Below are 20,724 nucleotides of genomic sequence, written 5' to 3' on the forward strand. Positions count from 1 at the left end.
TTTCTCTGCTCTCCCCCCCATTAGTCTCTGAGGCGAGCGGCATTCTGTTCTCTCCACGGTGAGCAGCCGTTTCTACCAGATAACTGAACGCACTGTGTGTTTATATTTTAGTTTCAGTAGGCCGGGAAAGGGCCAGCGTTCGCAATGCCAGTTAACCTTCATTTTACCTGCTTTGGTAACTATTATAAAGGTTAGATTTGCATCTGCCTGTCTGCAAGTCTCTGAAAATATGTCAGTAGTCACCACAAATTTTAAAATAACGAGTTATATTGATGATTCCCATCCATCCCAATTTAAACCATCCATTTAAAGCATCCAATTTATTGTGCCCATCAGCACAGTCAAAGTTTGAACGTTTTTGTTACTCCCTAAAGAAGCCTGTTTTCAGCCCCAGGCTGCCCCCAGTCTTCCCTCTCCCCGGCTGTTGTGGACATTGTGTAACCGCCTCACACTTGGTGTGGCCTCTGGCATCTGGCTCCTTTCAGCAGCGTGAGTGGGAAGGATCAGCGTGCTGTCCCTTTTTATTGCTCAATAGTATTCTGTCCTGTGGAGCCTCGCCGTGATTTGTATGGGATCGGAAGATGTGCAGGCTCTCATGATTCTGTAAGAGGTTTTATTCAGTATTTTTAAAAGGGACTTGGAGCTTTGTTGAGGATGTGATTCACCGCCAAATCTAATCAGCCGGGTGGTGTGGGGTGAGGGTATATCAGTGTCAGTGGAGGGTCGTTAGCAGCAGTAGAGCCGCATGGAGGCCCTTATTAGGTTTCTCCCGCGCACAGCTCTTCAAGTTGCTGACAGTCCACTGGCACTGGCACGGGAGGCCGCCTGGCCCGTGGGCTGTGAAGGAAGACGGTGGCAGGTGGGTGGGCGAGGCTGGAGCACATCCCTGTGGGCTTCTCCCCGCGTGCTGGTGCCGTCCTCATGAAGCAAAGGGGCTAGGAGGCAGACAAGCCCCCGGGCATTGAGGAACGTGGGGCTCCTTTGCTGCACCCTCATTGCTGGCAGACCATCTCCTGCTGGAGCTCCGCAGGGAGGGGCCTGGGTTGCAGGGTCGCTCAGGTGGCCTGGTCTCTGGACTGTCACTGCTGAGAATCCTGGAGAGCTCCTGGGTAGGTGGGTTATATCTATTATTTGCCAGGTTAGAAATTAAAAATTAGTTATTCATTTAGAAGTAATAAATCAGTATGTGGTAGCACATTTAATACAGTGGGTATTTTTGGCCATGCAGCATAGCCGTGGGATATTAGTTCCCCGACCAGAGCTTTTGGCAGTGAAAGAACAGAGCCCTAACCACCGGATTGCCAGGGGATACCCACATGTGCAGGAGATATTTTCTAAAACAAAAGTTTAATGAGGAATGGCATTGTTCATACATTTTGCAGATTTATTGTCAGACTTGATAGGAGACAGCTGTATTTTCATATCTGCTTTTGCTGACAGCTGTGATGTAAAGTTTACTGGAGATATAGAGAAACCCAGTCTTATAGAGGTGTACACTTAACAGAGGTACAGCCTTGTCAGGTAATTGTGGCAGTTAATTCATACTACACAGTTTGGTAGCAGCTTAGGTTCATTGCAGCATGCAGTTTGAAAACTCTGAGTTAACTTTTCATGCTCTATTACATTAAAACTTATTGGTTTGTCTTGAACTTTGAATGCTGCATTTCTAATACCATTCATTGATCATTTGAAAATTCCAATTCACAGTTTACAGACCTTTTAAATGTTGGCGTATTTTGTACAGTTACATTAAAAAGTCCTTAAAACATCACATTTTATTCAGCCCATCGCTGTTACCTAATTGGGAACAGAGTTGTAGTTAAATCTCCAGAAAGCTCATGGCACAAAGAGAGCGGTGACTTCTGATCTATATGTTAGAGTCGCCACTACTTGGCAGGTGAAAATGAAAGTCACTCAGTCGTGTCCAACTCTTTGCGACCCCATGACAATTCTCCAGGTCAGAACACGGGAGTGGGTAGCCTATCCCTTCTCCAGGGGATCTTCCCAACCCAGGAATCAAACCGGGGTCTCCTGCACTGCAGTTGGTTTCTTTCCTAGATGAGCCAGCGGGGAAGCCCGCGTGGTGAAGATGGTTGGATGATAATTAGCGACTGGCAGCCGAGTTGTCCACAACAGCTAATTCCAGCTTCAGGCAGTGTTGGGTGGTCCCCCGTAATGGGAAATTGTCCTGTGGTCCCACACACACACTTAAAAATGTCTAGAATGTATTTTTATGTATACATAAAAATGTATAGGCTCCGTTAAGATGAATAGAAATTCTGTGAGAATTCAAGGAGAGGACAATTAAGTAGAAATAATTTGTGATTTTGATTGTTTGGCTTCCTGCTCCTTCTTCATGGCCAGCATTCCACTTCCTATTCTCTTTGGGTCTTTCCCCTCACTTTCTCCATTTTCCAGTGGCTTGTGTGGAACAGTTGGAGGAACTCTGAATTTAAACATAGCTTTTGAAACAGCACACCTTATTTATGTACCTGAGTTCATTGGAGCAGAGTGTGTATCTGACCTCCCGTTTTCCTGGCTCCTTGATGTTCTCGACTCCCGTTCCCCCCAAAGAAAACGAGCTGTGCTGCAGTCATTTATGTACACGACCGCCGGCCGGTCCTGGGGTGTAAAGACTCAGACCTGCATCGTTTACGCTCTGTTTTCTTTTCCCATGTGGATAAAGTCCTGAACTCATAACCCAAGGCGGTGTTTATTTAGAGAGTTGGTAAATCATATTCTTCTCCTTGCCCTACAGGTGTTTTTTCCTCTGGTTTTGCATATAGTGAACTTGGCAGCGTGGTCAGCAGCTCGGCGTTGCAGCTCAGGGGCAGGTCTGTGTGTGCCCCCTGGCCCAGCGGGACCCGGAGCAGCCCCTCACGCCGAGCTGCTCGTGTGTCTCCGTGCGGTCTTGTCATCTTCCAGAATCGTACAGCTTGTAACCTCATCAGTAGTTCGTTGCTTTTTATTGCTGGGCTCTATTCCATGGAGGGACATCTGGGTTGTCTCCAGTTTTTGGCAGTTACAAATGAAGCCACTATAAATACCCATGTTCAGGCTTCTGTGTGAACAGGAGTCTTCACGTCTCTAGAGGAAGGTGTCGAGTTGTTGGGTGCAGCGTGCTCCGCGGGGAGCTGCCCACCTGCTCGCTGTCCGTGTGCCTGGGTCCTTGCCACCGCCTCCTCAGCCTGGCCAGTGCTTTCATCTCAGTCATCTTATAGGTGGCGGTCGTTTTAATTCACAGATATCTAATAGCTCAGGCACACATCTTTTTGTTTATTTGCCATCCTTGTACCCTCTCTCACATGTCTGCTTAAGTATTGGGCTTTTAAAAATTATTACTGTCAAGTTTGGAGAGCTCTTTATGTATTTAGCATAAGATCTTTGTCAGGTGATCTGCAAATATTTTCTCCCAACTTGTAGCTGGTCTGTTTTTTCCCTTAATGGTGTCTTTACAGAGAAGTCCATTTTATCAAAATTCTCTTATTGATCTTGCCTTTTGGTGTTATGTCTAACAATTCTTTGCTGGGTATCACATGATTACTTTTTAAAGTTTAAATGTTTGTTCACCAAAGGTCCATTATGAGTTAGTTGTGTAAGGTGCAAGGTTGCAGTTTATTTATTTTTGCCTATGAGCGTCCAACTGTTTCTTTACTGTTTGTTGAGAAGACTCTCTCTTTTCCTCTGAATTACTTGCACCTTTGTCAAGAATCAGGCAGTAATGTTGATGTGGGCGTTTTTGTGGACTCTCCTGTTCTGTTCTGTGTCAACCCCTTTGCTAACACAGCTCCATCGCGGCTACTGGAGCACCTCAACTACTCCTTTCGGAATTGGTTCCCTTACTGTGCTGGGAATTTGACTGGAATCGTGTATCAACATAGCGATTGATTTGGGGGAGAACTGAGGTCTTCTCCCGGCGTTCCAGCCCTTGAACATGGTCTATCTCCTGCTCTGGCGACTTTACCTGGGAAACGAGTCTTCCTCCCACTTTCTTTTCACACTAGTTTTTTTAGAAGGTTTTGGATGTAAGTGTTCCTTGATAGTCTGGGTGGGCCCCCCAAAAAGGAGGGTCAGGCCTGAGTGGTAGTCCAGTGGCACCAATGTGGGGAGGAAAAAACCATCAACCAGAAACGGCTTGTTCCTCCGTCGCAGACTGTTCTGTTTGTGGCTTTACACAAATAAAGGAACTCCCCTGACATGGGCTGTGCTTGACTGGTTTATTAAAGTTTTAATTAGCACAGTCAGAGTATGTATTTTAAAATCTCTCCTCTGCTTCTGACCCCATTCTTCAGTCCCTGGATTTCCTTGTCTCTGCAGGTAGAAAATGCAGGCGTTTAAGGGCAGGTGTTGCTGTCTGGACGACCTTCATGGTCACAGATAATGGAGGCAGTCCCTTTGTGTGGGGTCTGCTGGAGGAGTCCCGCTGCTTCCTGCCCAGAGAGGCAGCTCTGCACCCTTTTCCTTCCCTGCTGCAGCCTGGCTGGGTGCTCTCAGGCCTCAGGCTGTGGTCTGCTTGTGCCTTTTTCTCTGCACTGTGGGGTTCCAAAGAGTCTTGGACAAGAGTGAGCAACCAAACTGACCTGATGGGTGGTTTTGCCTTTTCTGTAAAGGCCTGTGTACCTGCTGAGGCAACAGGAGGGCAAGCAGGACTCCATCCAAGGGGTGAACAGTGTGTACTTAACGCATGAGGGGTGTCATCCTGCCCACACGCACTGCTGTGTTCCCGAAGGACTTCTGCTCACCGAGTCCTCTCTGGGTGGACCTTCTCCCTTAATAGTCTTGCTTTCTTTAAAACTACATGAATATAGGGTGGATTCATACACACAGATACATTTTATAGATAAATGGGTTTTTCAAACACCACGATGGATTTGTTTGTTTATTTTTGGCTGGGTCTTTGTCGCACCTCAGGCTTCTCTCTAGCTGTGGTGGACAGGGGCTGCTCGCTAGTTGTGGTCACGGGCTTCTCACTGTGGTGGCCTCTCTCATTGCAGAGCTCGTGGGCTCAGGAGTCAAGGCGCACGGGCTTAATTGCTCCCCAGCATGTGGGGTTTTCCCCGAGAGATGGAACCCATGTCTCCTGCATTGGCAGGTGGATTCTTTACCACTGAACCACCAGGGAAGCCCCAAAATGTTTGTTTCTAGAGAAATAGTGCAGAAAGTAGAGCATTTACACCTGGCTCAGGTGTTCAGCTTCAGTTGGTAAAGAATCCGCCTGCAGTGCAGGAGACCCCAGATCGAGTCCTGGGTCAGGAAGATCCTCTGGAGAAGGGATAGGCTACCCACTCCAGTATTCTTAGGCTTCCCCTGTGGCTCAGCTGGTAAAGAATCTGCCTGCAATGTGGGAGACCTGGGTTTGATCCCTGGTCGGGAAGATCCCCTGGAGGAGGGAACAGCTACCCACTGCCGTGTTCTGGCCTGGAGAATTCATGGACACGTATAGTCCACGGGGTCGTAGAGAGACGGACGTGACCTTCACTTTCGGGCATTCAGTGCACACAGCAGTTCCGGGCAGAGCCCTCGGGACGGCTCTGTTCTGAAACTGGTTTGTCCCCATGCAGGATGGCCTGTTTCTTTTCAGTTCATGTGTCCCCACCCCCCAACAATGCAGCTTATTGAGATATTCCACATACTCTGCAATTCAGCGGTTTTTAATAAACATATTCACCCATCACTGCAGTCGGTTTATGACGCCTAAGAGGAATCCCTGTTCCCCTCAGCCATCACCCTTCCAGTCTCCCTCCCAGCTCTGGGCAACCACTGGTCTTCCTTCTAACTGTGGGAATCACTCCTCTGGACACCTGATAGGAACGAATGGAGCCGCACCACATATAGCCCTTAGAGTTAACGAGCACTTGTGTTTTATAAGGTTTTCTTTGTGAAACGTGCTGAAGTGTAAGAAACATGCTTGTGTACAATTTGCGGCATGTTTGCTAGTTTTCTGAGAATATCTAGAAATGACATTCTGAGTTATGAGTTTGGCTTTCATAAATATTACCTTTGGGGAGAATGATTTGGCTGTAAGTTTAGACCCTAGCCACTTGGCACCCATTTTGTGATGTGAGACCCTCCACATCTGTGGGCATTACCAGTATTTTTCACTGCTGATGTTGTAGACGGAAAGGGGTGTCCTGTTAGTTAGGGGAGTTGGGCATACTTGTTACTTATGTTTCTTCGGGACCTCTCCTTGGCTGCAGTTGGCTGTGTCGTCTTGACTTGAGCATCTCGTGAATCCCCTGGCTGCTGCGGGCTGCCTGTACTCTTCCTCCATCCTGGAGTGTCCACGTTGTCCCCCTCTGCTGGGCTTGTTGGGGCTTGTTTTCCTCTCCGGCAACCGGACAGCCTTACGCAGTAGGGCAGATGAGACCGGGCGTGTAAGAAAGCAGCTGGGACGTAGTTATAAGCTCCTCAGTTGGGCCGGGTGCGCCCCTCTCCGAGCCCGGCCAGTGTCCACACCGTCCGCAGTCGTGGTTCGTGGGGCAGGCGTGATGGTGGGTTAGCCCGTCCTCTGAAGAACAGGCGATTTTTGCATAATGAAGCCAAATGGAGAGCCCCAAACAAATAGTCTTATATAAGGAACACAGGTTTATCTGTGGCCTTCCTTGGGGCTTTATTTTCCTATAACTGATGTAAATCTGAATTGTTTAAGAGTATGGAGCCCACTGTCGGGCTTCAGCACGCTGCGTCTGCTTGGAACTTTTAAGGCTCTCTGTAAGGCAGGAGCCGAGAAGCCCCAGTTGAGCAGGGCGGACACCACCCACAAGTGGGCTTCCAGCTCCCTTCACGGAGCCAGAGCATATAAAAATTAAACCCAGAACACATGTTAACATGTGTTAGCACAACTTAGTGTTGATTAAGTCATGGTCTCATTGTTAACGTGACCAGAGGAAGTCTAGAATCACTGGAGGCTGCCCTGCCCAGGGGCCAGGGGCACAAGAGCACAGGAGCTGTCTCTCTCTCTCTCTCTCTCACACACACACGCACACTCCCCGCTTCCTCCCAGGACCAGCCACGGACGGATGCCTGGGCCTGCAGTGGTTGGACAGGCTCGGTCAGATGGCTGCCTGGGGCTGGCAGCCAGGTCCAGACCTGGGACCTCTCAGTTCTGACCCCCCTGTTCTGAGTGTCACGTGCTTCCAGGCCATAAGTGGTTCCTCTTGGGACGGGTGCTTTGTACACTCGGGGGTTATCAAGGCCCTGCCCACCCCTGCCCACCCTCTGCCCAAGCCTCACCACCCACATCCCCTGTGCCCGCCCGCTGCCTGGTTCCTGTCCACTATGGAGCCTGGCAGGTGCTTCTTGGGACCTCTGCCCAGCCAGCCCCCCGTCCCTGGTCTGGGCCTGTGTGTCTGTCTGCCCTTCTGTCACTTCAGCCCTCATGTCCAGGATCTGCTTATCAGCTCTCCCTGCTGCCCGGCCCAGCCTGCTCTTGACACATCTTGACGCTTGCTAAGAGAGGGACTAACCTCTGTGAGCGGAGGGCAGCCCACTTTTGCCTTCCAGGTGGGTCGTTTGTGCAGAAGACCAGTGTCAGGAAGGGAGTCCACCCCTTGAGGGGATGGAGAGCCTGGTAATGTGGTAATGGATTGGGAATGACTTTTTTGAAGCATAGTCGAAGTTTTCCATTTCTAGGAGGTTTCACAGAGGGAGGAGGGTGTTTCCTCACAGCCCATGGGTGTGTAGGGGTGTCCGGAATTGTTTCCCAACACCCAGGAGGTTCTGGCTTCTTGGGGAGGGAGACAGCCGACACCTGTGGGTCCCTGCTTTTGTGGAAGCCTTCTCAGACCCCCTCCTTCCCGTCTTCTGCCGGGGGTGGGGCCCCAGCTATTGCCTGCCCCCCAGCCCCCCACCCCACCTCACCCCCACTCCCCACCACACCTTCCTCCAGCCAGCCCAGCCTCTCAGCCAGGCTCAGCAGGAGTGGTACACATCTTCTGTCTCTCACCATTGAGTTATCAGTTGCTTCTTTGAGTTCAGAGCCAGGGGTTTTGTGGGTCAGAACTGTGGGAAATCTAGTGTATCTGAATTCTTGAGAGGAAGTGATGGAGCTGAAACAGGATATATGTGCACATCTCTGTTCGGACCTGTACAAAACTCTATCTCTGGACCACTTTGCCTTTTGAAGGGGATCATCTGAATTGATAGTTGCTTGATTATGTGTCTGGGCCTGATAACTGTGGGCAGCTTTAAAAAGAATGCTGAGTGAGAGCTCCTGTAGGTTCTATGCAGTCACTCTGATGTGGCTGAGAGAACCCTGCCCTCCCCTCCCCCACCCCCAGCAGATTCTGCTGCAGAGCCATGCAGACATGGCGGGGAACTGTGCACTTGGACCAGAAGGTGACTTGCGAGCCCAGAGGGGGGCCTCATGACTCCCGAGAGGAGAGGAGGGGGACCAAGCAGAAGCCTGGGGGCTCTGACCTGGAAGTCAGGGTGGACTGGTGGGGGTGGGGCTTAAGCTGGGCTGGTAAGGCTCTGCTTGACCCATTCAAGGACCCATTCATGTCAAGGTCACCGTGGTGTCTGTGGCCCTGTCTGCCCTTTTAAACCAAGTCGTGGGTTTTGCTCACGGGGTTGTATCACTAGTTGGGATTTTGAGAAGTTTGCGGGGGTGGGGGAGATCCTGAGTGGAGAGCGACTCTGAGGCATGGCTGGACCCTGGTGGCCCAACTACCTGCTGAGGGCAGCATACAGACTTAGTTAGAAGGCCATGAGGTTTTATTGAGGTTGTTTGGTCTTCTCTCCCCAACGTTTTTGGGAGAAGTTTGTGAGGTGATGGAAGACGTCAAGGCCATCAAGGTGGAATTTTCTGTTTTTCTCCTCCAGGAGTGAGATTCAGGCGCTAAATCGGGACCGCCTCATTTCCATAGCAATTGGCCAGTGTTCTTTGGGTCAGTGGCTCTGGGTTGTGACATCACAGAGGTCTGAGAACAGTAAAGCTGGGTATAGGCACAGGGAGCCCTAGTTAAAAAGGAGGAAATACAGGCTTTGTAACTAAACAGGGGGAGCCTTTTGTGTTTCTAAAGTCACTCTTTTAAAAAGGTATATTGTGCGATGTGTGTATATTAAAATTTGCTGCTGATACTCTGACAATGCTGTTGTCAAAAGGCCTACTAGTCATGAGTAATGGAAACGATCTGTTGTGTTTCTGGGCGTCATGTGTATATTTCAGAATGATAATCACTCCCTTCCCCGCCCTGGCATTTAAGTGTGCCAGAGACTTGGTCTGTATATTTGAGGCATTCTGTATTGTCAGTGGTGTTTCTAATCATTGTGTCATCGTTCATATTTGGCCGAATGAGAGTTAACATATCTGGGAAAATTCCAGCTGGGCAAGATATGAAATTCAGAACAGGATCAGTTTATATGGTGATAAATAAACATAAATGCCAATCTTGCACTTCTTCCTTGATGATAAAGACAGCCTTATCGTTTAGGATATTTATGGAAGCCTAGTTCAGATTGTGATATCAGGCACTTTCATCATTTAATTCTGGTCCAGGAATTTACTGTGTCTTAATTAAATTTTTAATCCTTTTGTTGAACTAACTCATTTATGAGGAGCTTATTTTAACTGGATACAGTCCCTTAGGAACTTGACGAGCTGCTGACCTTTTCTCCAAGGGTTCCGTGGCAGTTGGTTGGGAGGGCCTGTTGCTGACAGTTTTCCCATGTACGTCATGGGCCAGCCAGGGGGTTTTTCTGCAGTTTCACAGTCACCGGCCTGGACCACTGTCATCATGCCTGTGAAGTGTGGGAAATTGGTCAGCCCAGCAGGACTGTGTACTGTGTAAAAGATGGGACAGTGCTCAGGAGAACCTCATTCTAACTGGAACCCTACCCGCCTTGCCTTTAGGAGCCAACTTCAGAGAAGCTTGTCATTTTTGCATGTGTGCCCTAGAAGCCATGCTTTAAAGCTCTTCTAAAGACCTGAGGAACTAAAGTCAAAGTACCAGGCACATGTTGAGCAAATGGCTTCAAGATTTCTAGTGTATTCATGTGACACGTGTGTGTGTCTGCAGTGAAGAATCATTCTGCTGCTTCAGAACCTCGGACTAGTTCATGTTCTAGTCTATGTTTGTTTATTGGTGTAAAGGGCAATAAGAGTTTATATAGTCTTACTCCAACAAAACTCTTATCTCTTTACATGGCATCTTCATTTTTAAAAACTCAGTGTTATTAACTCAGAACCTCATCGGTACACTGAGAACCTTCAGTTCCCCAATGAGGGAGTGAATCTGGGCCCTCGACAGCGACACTGTGAGTGCTAACCACTGGTCCCTGAGAACCTTGAAAACAAACTGCTGTATCATACTCCATTGGTGGAATGGGCTATTTTCATAGGCCTTTGTAGGATTTTTCCTCAAAATATTTTTTGATGGTTTGAGGTAATTAATTTAGGAGGGTAAATGTGGAAATTTTAGTCAAAGTACTTTTTTTAGCATATATGGTTCAAGCTAGATAAGCAACAGGAAAAGGAATTTCTACTTTCCTTCTTTCCCCAGTTTTTTTGGTCAGGCTGTCATGATTGAGGGGGCCAGTTTAAAAATTGTGTTTTCATAAACAGCTTTTATTGACACCCTGACAAAAAATTAATTAAATGTATATATTGATATTTAGTGGCTCAGCTGGTAAAGAATCTGCCTGCAATATGGGAGACCTGGGTTTGATTCCTGGGTTGGGAAGGTCCCCTGGGGAAGGGAGAGGCTACCCACTTCAGTATTCTGGCTTGGAGAATTCCATGGGTCGCAAAGAGTCGGACATGACTGAGCTACTTTCACTTTGGGCTTCCCTGCTGGCTCAGACAGTAAAGCATCTGCCTATAATGCGGGAGACCCGGTTTCGATCCCTGGGTTGGGAAGATCCCCTGGAGATCCTTCTTGGCAACCCACTCCAGTATTCTTGCCTGAAAAATTTCATGGATGAAGTAGCCTGGTGGGCTCCAGTCCATGGAGTCACAAAGAGTCGGACACAACTGAGCAACTTCACTGGTTTATCGATATTTAATAGAACAAAAACATCAAGATTGGCAGTAGTCTAAATTTGGGTGGTAATACCTGTTTCTTGGTCCAAGGAACTCTAAGGTGTGTTTTGAGATACTTAAGAAAAAAAGGGAGGTTTATATTCAGGAATTCTTTGAGAAATGTAACCTGACAGTTGGGTTTTCGGAGCTTGCCTGGGGGGAAAAGGGAAGGGTGCTGTCCATAGTGCTGAATCAGACCCACTGCTTGTTGGAGTGGTGTAAAAGCTCTGAAATACTGAAGTCCAAACACACAGCTATGTAGCTACTTTAAAAACCACATCTCCTATTTGTAGCTGATATTCTTAATTTCTGTTGGAGTGTCTGAATTGCCAGGGAAAGCTGACCATACAAGGAAACACAGAACATCATTAGTTATAGTAAACTGTTCTGTATGCCAGAAGGACAGGATTTAAATGTGAAGTATGGCCATTTTGACCAGTAGAGGCTGTTTAAATCCTTAGTCCTGCCAGAAGTTAAAAAAATTTTTTTTTCTTTTAAACCGTGGCCCTATGTCTCGAAGAAGATTGTACTTAATGAATGAAGAGGGATGGGAATGTTACAGTTGGAATCTACACTTTATATTTGGTAGTCCTTGGTTAAAAGTTTTAAATCCTTTCTTCTGATTTTATATAAATGTTTTCCAGGCCAGCCTTCAGCAAGCATTTTGCTAGTCTTGAGATCCTTTATAGGATCTTTGTCCATTCCCATCCTCCCAGAGACCCCCTTTTCAAATTCCCCACACCCCAAAATGCCATTCCTGTTCTTTGGTATGAATTCATACTTTATATAATTGAATTGTCCAGTAACAGTTTGAGAATGAGCTTGCTGTTTTAAGGTACATGTATCCATGATGGAAGATTTTAACGTACACTGTTTTAGTAATCACCACCTCCCCCCCAAACAATATTTTCTGTAGGATTGAATTTTAATGAGTAGAAACCTTTTTCAAAATAAATTTCATTGCAAATTCAGCAGATTATTGTGTGTTCAGATCCCACTTAGCATTTCGAAAGGAACAAAAGTTTGTTTAGCAAACATACCAATAAGTATCTTTTGGGTTAGAGTGTAATTATTTGGCATGGTTGGAACTTATTAGTGACTGGAAATCGTCCAAAGTACAGATATGTTTTTGTTTACTTGATCCATCCAAGCCAGGAAGGTAAAAATCGTGGAATTTCTTTGTTTCCTTTAAAGCTGGAGATACAGATGACCCACCGAGAATTACCCAAAACCCTGTTATCAACGGGAATGTGGCCATGAGTGACGGGCACAGCAACGCGGAAGAGGACATGGAGGACGGTGAGTGCCCGGGCGTCGTCTCCTGGTGTCGGGCAGAGTGCTGTTGGAAGCAGACGCTGCTTCCGTGAGGACTGCTGAGGCTCTTTAAGAGTAGCTAGTTTTCAGAAAGTTGTACCTGAGCAAAATTTAGGAGCCTGGTTTGGTTTTGAATTTCACGATTGCCTGCAAATTTCAAGGTAAGTTGTTTCTCCCCAGCCTAGGCGAGAAGGTTGAAATACAGAAGTCTGTAATTGACAGGTATTTGCTCAGGCCTGCAGTTAATTTTCCAGCCACTCCTAGTATTCAGAACAAGTACCTTACTGTCCTTTCCTTTTCGTCTGCAGCACGATACTTCTAGACAGTGGAACGTGCCTTCCCGTTGCATTCCTATTGTAGCAAGTGTATCAGTTGTCTGTAGCTGATCACCCCGCCCCCTCTGGTTAGGTTCGAAACCAGAATCGCGCTTTGGGCTTCATCCCCCAGACTGACTTTTGGTCTTTTATCTTCTCTGCACAAAGTATACACATTTGTACATGCATGGGCATTTTTGGGCCTAGGGAAGCACTTTCTCTTGAGGCTATTTCTTCATTATGCCTTATCAGACGGGTGTGACCTGTGCATATTTGCCAGTTCGACCCCACGAGAAGGTAGCAGCCAATAGTCACTTTATGCGGCACCCCCGGAATCTTGCAGTGTAATATGAAACCGTGTTCTGTCAAAAGCGTGTCCATCAATCCTCATGAGGGTTGTGTCCTTCCCAGGGGTGTAACGGGGCAGTTGAAAGAAACCATCAGTCACGGGCTGCACCACCAGAAGGACTGCTGTTCAGACCTCCTGCCAAAAGTTCAGCCTCCATGAGAAACTGCAGCCGTAGTTGAGAGTTCTCTCACAGTGCGCTTTACCCCTGGCAGCGGGCTGAGGCCATATCTGAGGAAGGTAAAGAGGCGTGGTCTGACCCGCTGCTTTGTTACCTGTGGAGTGCGCTTTCCACCGCAGACGAGAGGGCGACGGTGTGGGGTGGCCCCCCGGCTGCGGGGGCCCTTTGGTTCCTTTGTGGACCCTGGAGACGCCAGCAGTGGTTCAGAGAGTGCCGCGGGGAAGGCCCGAGGCAGGGGTCGATGGTAGCCGCTCTCAGAGCAGGGAGCCGCCCCAGCCGGCCAGAGCCCTGCCCTCAGCTAGTTCCACAGCGCAGGCTCGTCCTGGCGTCGCCCCAGGTGTTCTTGGGGTGGGGGGGCTTGGGAGGAGGCGCAGATGTGGACCCAGGAGCAGGCTTCCAAGGCCTTTTGGTGGATCCTTCTTGGTCAGAAAGGGCCGTCCTGTACTTCTTAGGTTGCCGTGTTATCCCCTCCTCCCCCCCGAGTTGTGACAGCTCCAAATGTCTCTCAAAGTGGCCAGAAGTCTCCTGGGGGCCCCAGATTGCCTCACCTGAGAACCAGTGTAAGGAGAACACAGTGTACACAACACCCCTTCCCTTTTGAGGCCAGTGATGCTAGGAGGGATTGGGGGTGGGAGGAGACGGGGATGACAGAGAATGAGATGGCTGGATGGCATCACCGACTCAATGGACATGAGTTTGAGTGAACTCCAGGAGTTGGTGATGGACAGGGAGGCCTGGCGTGCTGTGATTCATGGGGTCGCAGAGAGTCGGACACAACTGAGCGACTGAACTGAACTGATACTAAATTATTAGTAGTCAGTGATGGTGTTATGGAACCTAAAAGCAGAAATGCTTCTACTGCGAATTATCAGTTGGAAAAAGCACTTTATAGGACAAAGTAGCAGTGGTCTTCAATACCCTTTGTTCCTGGTCTTCTGAAAGGCCCAGGGGCTGGAGAGTGAAAAGATAGTGTCTGTGGGGTGGGGGGCCGCAGTAATAGTTATTTTGAACCATTTAATGGCAGAATATGTGCGTGTGAAATTGTTCAGAAATCTGCAGAAAGTGAGAGGAGTGCTGGGTTAAGCGCGTTTCTTTACTGAGTACTTCTGAGCTGTTAGCCTGCTAGTATCTTTCTCCGAAAGCCCTTTTTGTTGTTGATGATGATTCCCCAAGCCTCTGAAACGCTGGAGCCTCTTTTTCCTGAGTCTCCTTTGACGTCGTAATGCAGGGGGGGCACACAGCGTGGGGAACCGTGGGTTAGGATCCTCAGTCCGTACAGAGAAGCCTTCGTGGAGGGGGGAGACTCTTACACAGCAGTTGAGTGGCTGACAGCGGTGGCAGGAGTGATGGTTGTTGGTGCCCATGAAGCAATAGTTGTTTTTATTTGTATTAGAATGAATAATTGAGGTTTGATACAGTTTCTGCCAGAGTGCCCTTTGGGGGAACCTCAGGCCCACCTTTTGGGGGACCAGGTTTTCTGCCAGGATGTGTGAAGGCAACAGGCGGCACAAGCTTGCCAACAAGACACTGGCGTGGTCAGTCAGTGTCCCGTGGTGCTCAGGCAGGTCAGAGTCTATTTGGATGAGGCAGTAATCCGGCAGGGTAGGAGATGGCCTTCATAATCCCAAGTGTAACACTTTTACCCAAAAGGGTTTCATTTTGAAGCCATTGCAGATAGAGAAAGCTGCATAAATAGTCCGTGGGGTTCCAGGTATCTTCCACCCATTTTTCCCCCTAACTCCTCAGAGGACGGTTGCCAGGCCAGGCCTGTCCGCCGGAGAGAGAGGGGCTTCCTGTCTGCCACTCTGCTGTGTCCCCACCTGTCGGGACCTTCTGGTGCTTAGTACAGGTTCTCAGCTGCTCCGTTAGCGGGAGGAGCTCGGGGGACAGCCATGCTCTGGTCTCGGCCACCAGTGCCATGGGTACGAAGGGCTCGAAGGCAGGGGGTGGCGACATTTTTATTCACCTGAAATCTCACATCAGACCTCCTGATTAGCATATTTTGGAAGATAATCCTGTGCCTTGGGCATGAGGCAGCATCTCACATCTGGTGTGTGATTCAGCAAGCGGGAGGGGAGGGGAGGGGAGGAGGTGGGCCAGGGCCACCCTGGAGGGCTGGCCTGCTCCCGGACCCATGCCAGTCTCATGTGGTCCTGTTTGACTGAAGTGTGGGGAGGAAGAGCAAAAAGGCATTTTTTTTGTATAAAACTCGTCCTACAAAAACCTGAATGGTAACTGAAAGTCACGTAGGTGGGGTCTTGTGTGGCGTCATGTCTTTGGGTCCCTGGAGCATGTCCTGTCGTCACCAGATAGCAGCTGAGTTAATTGAGCTCTGGGTTTGGTCCCCTAAACTCTTAAGATGGCGTTGGTCACTGTGTTTAGTGTCCACAGGTCTTGGGTCCTTAGACCCCCTCTGACACCTTGGATGAGACAAGCCGCTGAACCTCAGCAAGCCTCGGTGTCCCCACCTGTAACATGGGAGCTGAGTCACCCTGCCTTGCCTGGCTGCGGGGTTTGGACGCTGCTCAAATATGATGTGTGTGGCTGTGGAGGAGTGGCCCGCTTCTCTCCCCAGCGTTCTGGACCACATTCTCTGCAACAGGCGTTTTGCCTTTTCCGTGGACTCTTATCTCGGGAAGGGATGAGGGTGACCCCTGCAGAGGCCCGAATGCATTGCACGCCATGCAGCTGCTCTTCCTTTGAGGGCCTCTGCAAAGAGCTGAGTTACAGGTAGTAAAACAAGGGGACAGAGCCTTTCTACGGAGAGAAAAGCGCTGTTAGCACATCTTTTGGGGTTTTCTTTCTTTGGTAAAGAATATTACCCTCTCATGAGGACTGATGGACATGTTTTCTTAAGAACAAACTCAACCACAGTGGAGGCAGTTTCTGTGTGCAGAGAAGTGAAGCGTGGAGGGCCTGGGCGAGTTCTTGGCACACTCTCCCTAGGCCTGAGAACCCCACTTGTGCCTGGGCTCGGGGGTGACAAAGTAGCCCCTGCTGCTTAGCCAGGAAAGGCCCTCCTGTTACTCTGTAGGTCACGTGTGGCCCTCGGCCCCTGCACCTCCTGCAGAGGGAACTGTCCCCTCCTGCCACGAGACAGGCTCATAAAGAGCAGGGAACTGCTTGGAAAGTTGTGTAGCAGTTTGTCCTCCCAGTTTTCTTATGTGCTGGCCTGGTAATGGGGTTTTTTTGGGTGGGGGTTGGACAGCTGGAGAAGGCTGACGGGCTGTTGGCGGTGGTTTTCACTGACTAGGGTCACTTGAAATGAGTACTCACCAGCAGAAAAGGCTGGAATTCAAAATGTGACTTTTTAGTTTAATTCTTATCATACTTTGCTTTTTATTGGAGGAAACCTTGATTTCTTAAGTTGGCCTTTGGTCTTGCTGAGTAAATTTAACAGTTCATTCTGTTCATGTCCAAAGGAATACCAGTTTCTTCATTCATTCCCCCCCCCCAAATATTTCCCCTTAGAGAATCTAGTGTGCTATTTCACCACAATGGTGAGCTGATGAAGTTAACGTTTGTTTTCAGCTCACATCTTAGGAATGGTCTTATCTCTAAGCAGTGCTGCACTTACAGGAATGGCTGTCCCCACTCCTCGGAAGGCCCTGTTTGCCTGCAAATCCATGTCTCTTCTCTACAGTCAGCCCAGGTCTCAAGCCCTTTTCTTTCCCTCCTCAAGCCCTGTCCTTGAACAGATGTGACAGAAGTTTATTCCTTTCCTCCAGCCTCTCTACTCACTGCGGATTACTTGGGAATTAAGACAGAATAGAGTAGACGTTCTTAATCACACTGAGCCGGTCTGGTGGGAAGGCAGGTGTGTGTTGCTGGCCCTCTGAGTCTGGGGTTTCATTCACACAAACTGTATGTCATCTCACAGTTTAGATTGTTACTAAATTGGAGATGATGCTTTCCTTTCCCCAGAGAGTTAGGCTTCAGCAGTTGAATTGCCACTGTAGAGAATGTTTATCCCAGGTTTGTCCTGCTTTCAGTGTTGTCCGACGGTCCCCGGGCCCTGTGATTGACAAAACGTTCTCTTGCAGACACGAGTTGGCGCTCCGAGGCAACCTTTCAGTTCACTGTCGAGCGCTTCAGCAGACTGAGTGAGTCGGTCCTTAGCCCTCCGTGTTTTGTGCGAAATCTGCCGTGGAAGATTATGGTGATGCCACGCTTTTATCCAGACAGACCACACCAAAAAAGCGTAGGATTCTTTCTCCAGTGCAATGCTGAATCTGATTCCACGTAAGACAGTTTAAATGATGCAATTACAAATCCACAATTAGTTATAAGCCAGATTGACCTCTTTGAATTTTGGATTTCTCTGTGAATTTCCTTGCTGCCTCTACATAGCAATTTGATTTTCAATTAGATTCAGTACATTTCCCTCATTAAAAACTCACTGGTAGGTATTATCTCCAAACTAGAAAAGGTATATATTTTTCCTGCAAATAAAACCCTAAACTTTGTGTATGTAAGAATCTACCTGCCCGTGGAACACGGAATTAGGGCCTCTCTGGACTACCATAATTCTTATTCTACCAGTAACTGCCAGAGGGGAAGACGATAGTTTAGGAAAACTCTCCAGGCAGACATCCACACTGAATGTTAACTGATTCTGTGGGTTATTTGGAAAGTTAAAGACCAGACTCTTGCTGAGCGATTGTTCGAGGGGATCCCAGCTCACTCTTTCTCCTTGCCTCATTCCACGTTGACCGGCCCAGGAGAAGGCCGCCTCCCTGGCCCGCGCCTCCCTGCCGCCCCCAGACCGTGGCCCTCGGCACCTTGATGCAGGTGTTCCCGAACTGGCTCCAGCGGTCTGCCACGGCCCCGGGGGACCCAGCTCCTTTCATTTTTCCTCTTTTCCTGAGTGTTTCAGAAGCCAGTTTTAAGGAGCAGTCAAGGCCTCGGCTGTGTTTTTACTTCTGTGTTCAGTTCACGTTACGATCTGACCTGATCGGACGAGCCTTTGGGCTGGATTTGTTTAGTCCGGCAGACAGCCTGAGCCTGAGCAGCAGGTGGTTCGGGCGCAGCCTGCACAGGGGGCCCGAGCGGGCAGCAGCCGCCGCCCTTGTGCTCACAAGTCTGCTGTCATGTCAGAGGTCATTTGAAGCTGTCCTTCTGTGAGCTCTGAGTTGGGCCTCAAGCATTTAACGTGCAGTCTGCCCCGGACGTCTGCACCTGCAGTCGTTCCCAGATGGTGGGGTCCTTTTCGGAGCCCCCTGGACAGCCCGACCCGGGAGCCTCTCAGCCCCACGGGAGGGGCAGGAGTGACACTTGTGGAACCTGGAGTTTTAGGTCTGTTCATCTAACAACCAGACAGCTTTCTCATTCTTCAGTGCTTTTCAAGCAGCCCCACCGTATTAGATACTAGAACTACTTTGGTCAGATAGTATCTGACCAAAAAGCTATCGTCTCTCTTGTCAAATCTCAGGACACTATTTGAAGTTCAAACGCTTGTGTTTTATAGATATCAATAAAAAGCTTGAAGCCTTTTAGAAATCAAAAAGACATAAAACGTAGACTGAAATCCCTCCAAACTACACAGGGGCACCCCGGGACCCTCTTTCACTTCTTTCTTCATTAAAGATCGACATGTGTGCCCTTTATTCCATCTAAAAAAAAAAAGAAGGAAATGACACAGGCGATTTTGTGTGCTCTTAAAAACGGGGTCGGTGTGGGTCAGCCTGTGGACTGAGGCTCAGGTCGCCCTCCTCGCACAGGTCTTGGTCCTGTCACGCGCAGGCGGTGCTGAAGATCATCAACTACAGAGATGACGAGAAGTCGTTCAGCCGGCGCATCAGTCACTTGTTCTTCCATAAAGAGAACGACTGGGGATTTTCCAATTTCATGGCCTGGAGCGTAAGTAGAAGTTATTCAGACTGAATCATCTGAGCCCCGATCCTTGCTTCCTGATTCTTCAGCTCCTCTATCCATTCATTTCAGAATCAGGAACATTTGCTCTGCGAGTTGGTTAGGTAACTGAAAACAGGTTTCCTCCTGATTCCTTGCTGAGGTTTTCAGCAGCCAGTGTTTGATCAGACTTTGTAAGGTAAGGTAGTCTAGCGCTTTTTAGATAGGCCAGATTTCCTTTAAGAAAAATAATACCAGGCAGGCATGGTGCGGGGAGATTCCGGTAAGCAGTGAATTCTCGTGTCAGCGCTTTGGGGCTGCTTTTGCAGGAGCAGAGGCCAGTAGGATGTAGGAACGCCCTGCTCAGCTCTCTCAAGTGTTCTTGGTGGCCTCCCTGGACCCTGCCTGCTAAGTGGACATGGAGGTCTTGGGTCTGAGATGTGGTTTCCCCCCACTCCTCCAGGAGGCATCCAGACTTTGGCTGATTTCATTCAGAGGACAACATTGTTGAAAACAGGCCAGAGCACAGCAAAACTAGAAAGCACAACTTCTGTGTTTTGAAAAAGTAGTTTTTTAATCTGTTAAGTACCGGGCACTAGGGTAATTGAAATGAAGCGAGCATTCATGTGTTTTCATGCAATTTGGATATTCTTTTTTTTTTTTTTATAGGAAGTGACTGATCCTGAGAAAGGATTTATTGATGATGACAAAGTTACTTTTGAAGTCTTTGTACAGGCAGACGCCCCCCATGGAGTTGCGTAAGTTTTCCTTTGATTGGGTGCTGTAGTGAAAGGAGCGAGCAGAGGTGCCTGTGTCAGCAGAGACGCACCCTCTCTGTGCTTGCCCCGTGGCCTGTGTGCCAGCTTCACATCGTTGCCTTTGTGTGGCAGTTTCTATGAGCCTGGGCTTCGCTGGTGGTTCAGATGGTAAAGAATCCACCTGTAATGCAGGAGATCCGGGTTTGATCCCTGGGTCAGGAAGCTCCCCTGGAGGAGGGCATGGCAACCCACTCCAGTATTCTTTTCTGGAGAATCCCATGGACAGAAGAATCTGGTGGACTGCGGTCCGTGGGGTCACAGAGTGGAACACGACTGAGCGAGTAGTACAGTCCCATGAGCCAGACATGCTGCTGGGGTCGGGGTCTGGGACTGGGACTGTGGGGAACGAGGCAGCCACGGTTTTACAGCCTCAAAGAACTTGGGGACCGGTTGGCCAGAGGAGTTAGTAACAGTGACTACGCCAGCATATGCGCTTGTTATTTTGTTGGAGGGCTGGGCAGCACCATGCGTGTGATGATGGCGAGAGGGTGGGGAGCTGGGAGGATGGGCTCCTGTCCCAGGTCTGGGAGGGCTGTGTGCACGAGCAAGGTTTTGTCCTTGAAGAATATGTAGCTTTGGGTCCTTGATTGTTAAGAAGGGAGAGGAATGTGCAGGGTGTCGGGAGTGTGCAGGGCCACCGGAGGCTGAGCTGGCGCGTTGGCATCAGGCTGGAGCTGAACGGGTGTCCCGAGGCCAAGAACTGAAGAAGCGCAGTGCAGTCTAGGGACGAGGCGAGCTCAGGTGCCCTGACCGCTCCCGTGTGTTTCTCTCCCCACGTGGCCCTCCTCTGGCAAGAGTGCGTAGACTGACCTGGGTGGCTTGGTGGCACTGGGAATTTTAAAAAACAAATGAGATTTGTTGGTTTTCATATTAATTGGGCT

General features: G+C 49.0%; 1 protein-coding gene across 2 annotated transcripts in view; it reads left to right on the top strand.

Annotated features, from left to right (window-relative positions):
- USP7 (ubiquitin specific peptidase 7) overlaps nt 1-20,724 on the top strand; it is a 52,885-nt gene that overhangs the window by 12,555 nt on the left and 19,606 nt on the right. The window contains exons 2-5 of one of the 2 annotated variants that reach the window (XM_055409469.2): nt 12,215-12,319; nt 17,219-17,417; nt 18,896-19,034; nt 19,695-19,783. In XM_055409469.2, coding sequence (XP_055265444.1) covers nt 12,215-12,319; nt 17,219-17,417; nt 18,896-19,034; nt 19,695-19,783 — 532 coding nt within the window. Of the gene's footprint in view, nt 1-12,214; nt 12,320-13,073; nt 13,235-17,218; nt 17,418-18,895; nt 19,035-19,694; nt 19,784-20,724 lie in introns of those variants that run through there. The other variant, XM_055409470.2, reaches the window with a different exon arrangement.

Source organism: Moschus berezovskii, chromosome 27, assembly GCF_049115385.1.
Source record: "Moschus berezovskii isolate FMDL1 chromosome 27, NW_MosBer_1.0, whole genome shotgun sequence".
Classification (NCBI taxonomy): Eukaryota; Metazoa; Chordata; class Mammalia; order Artiodactyla; family Moschidae; genus Moschus; species Moschus berezovskii.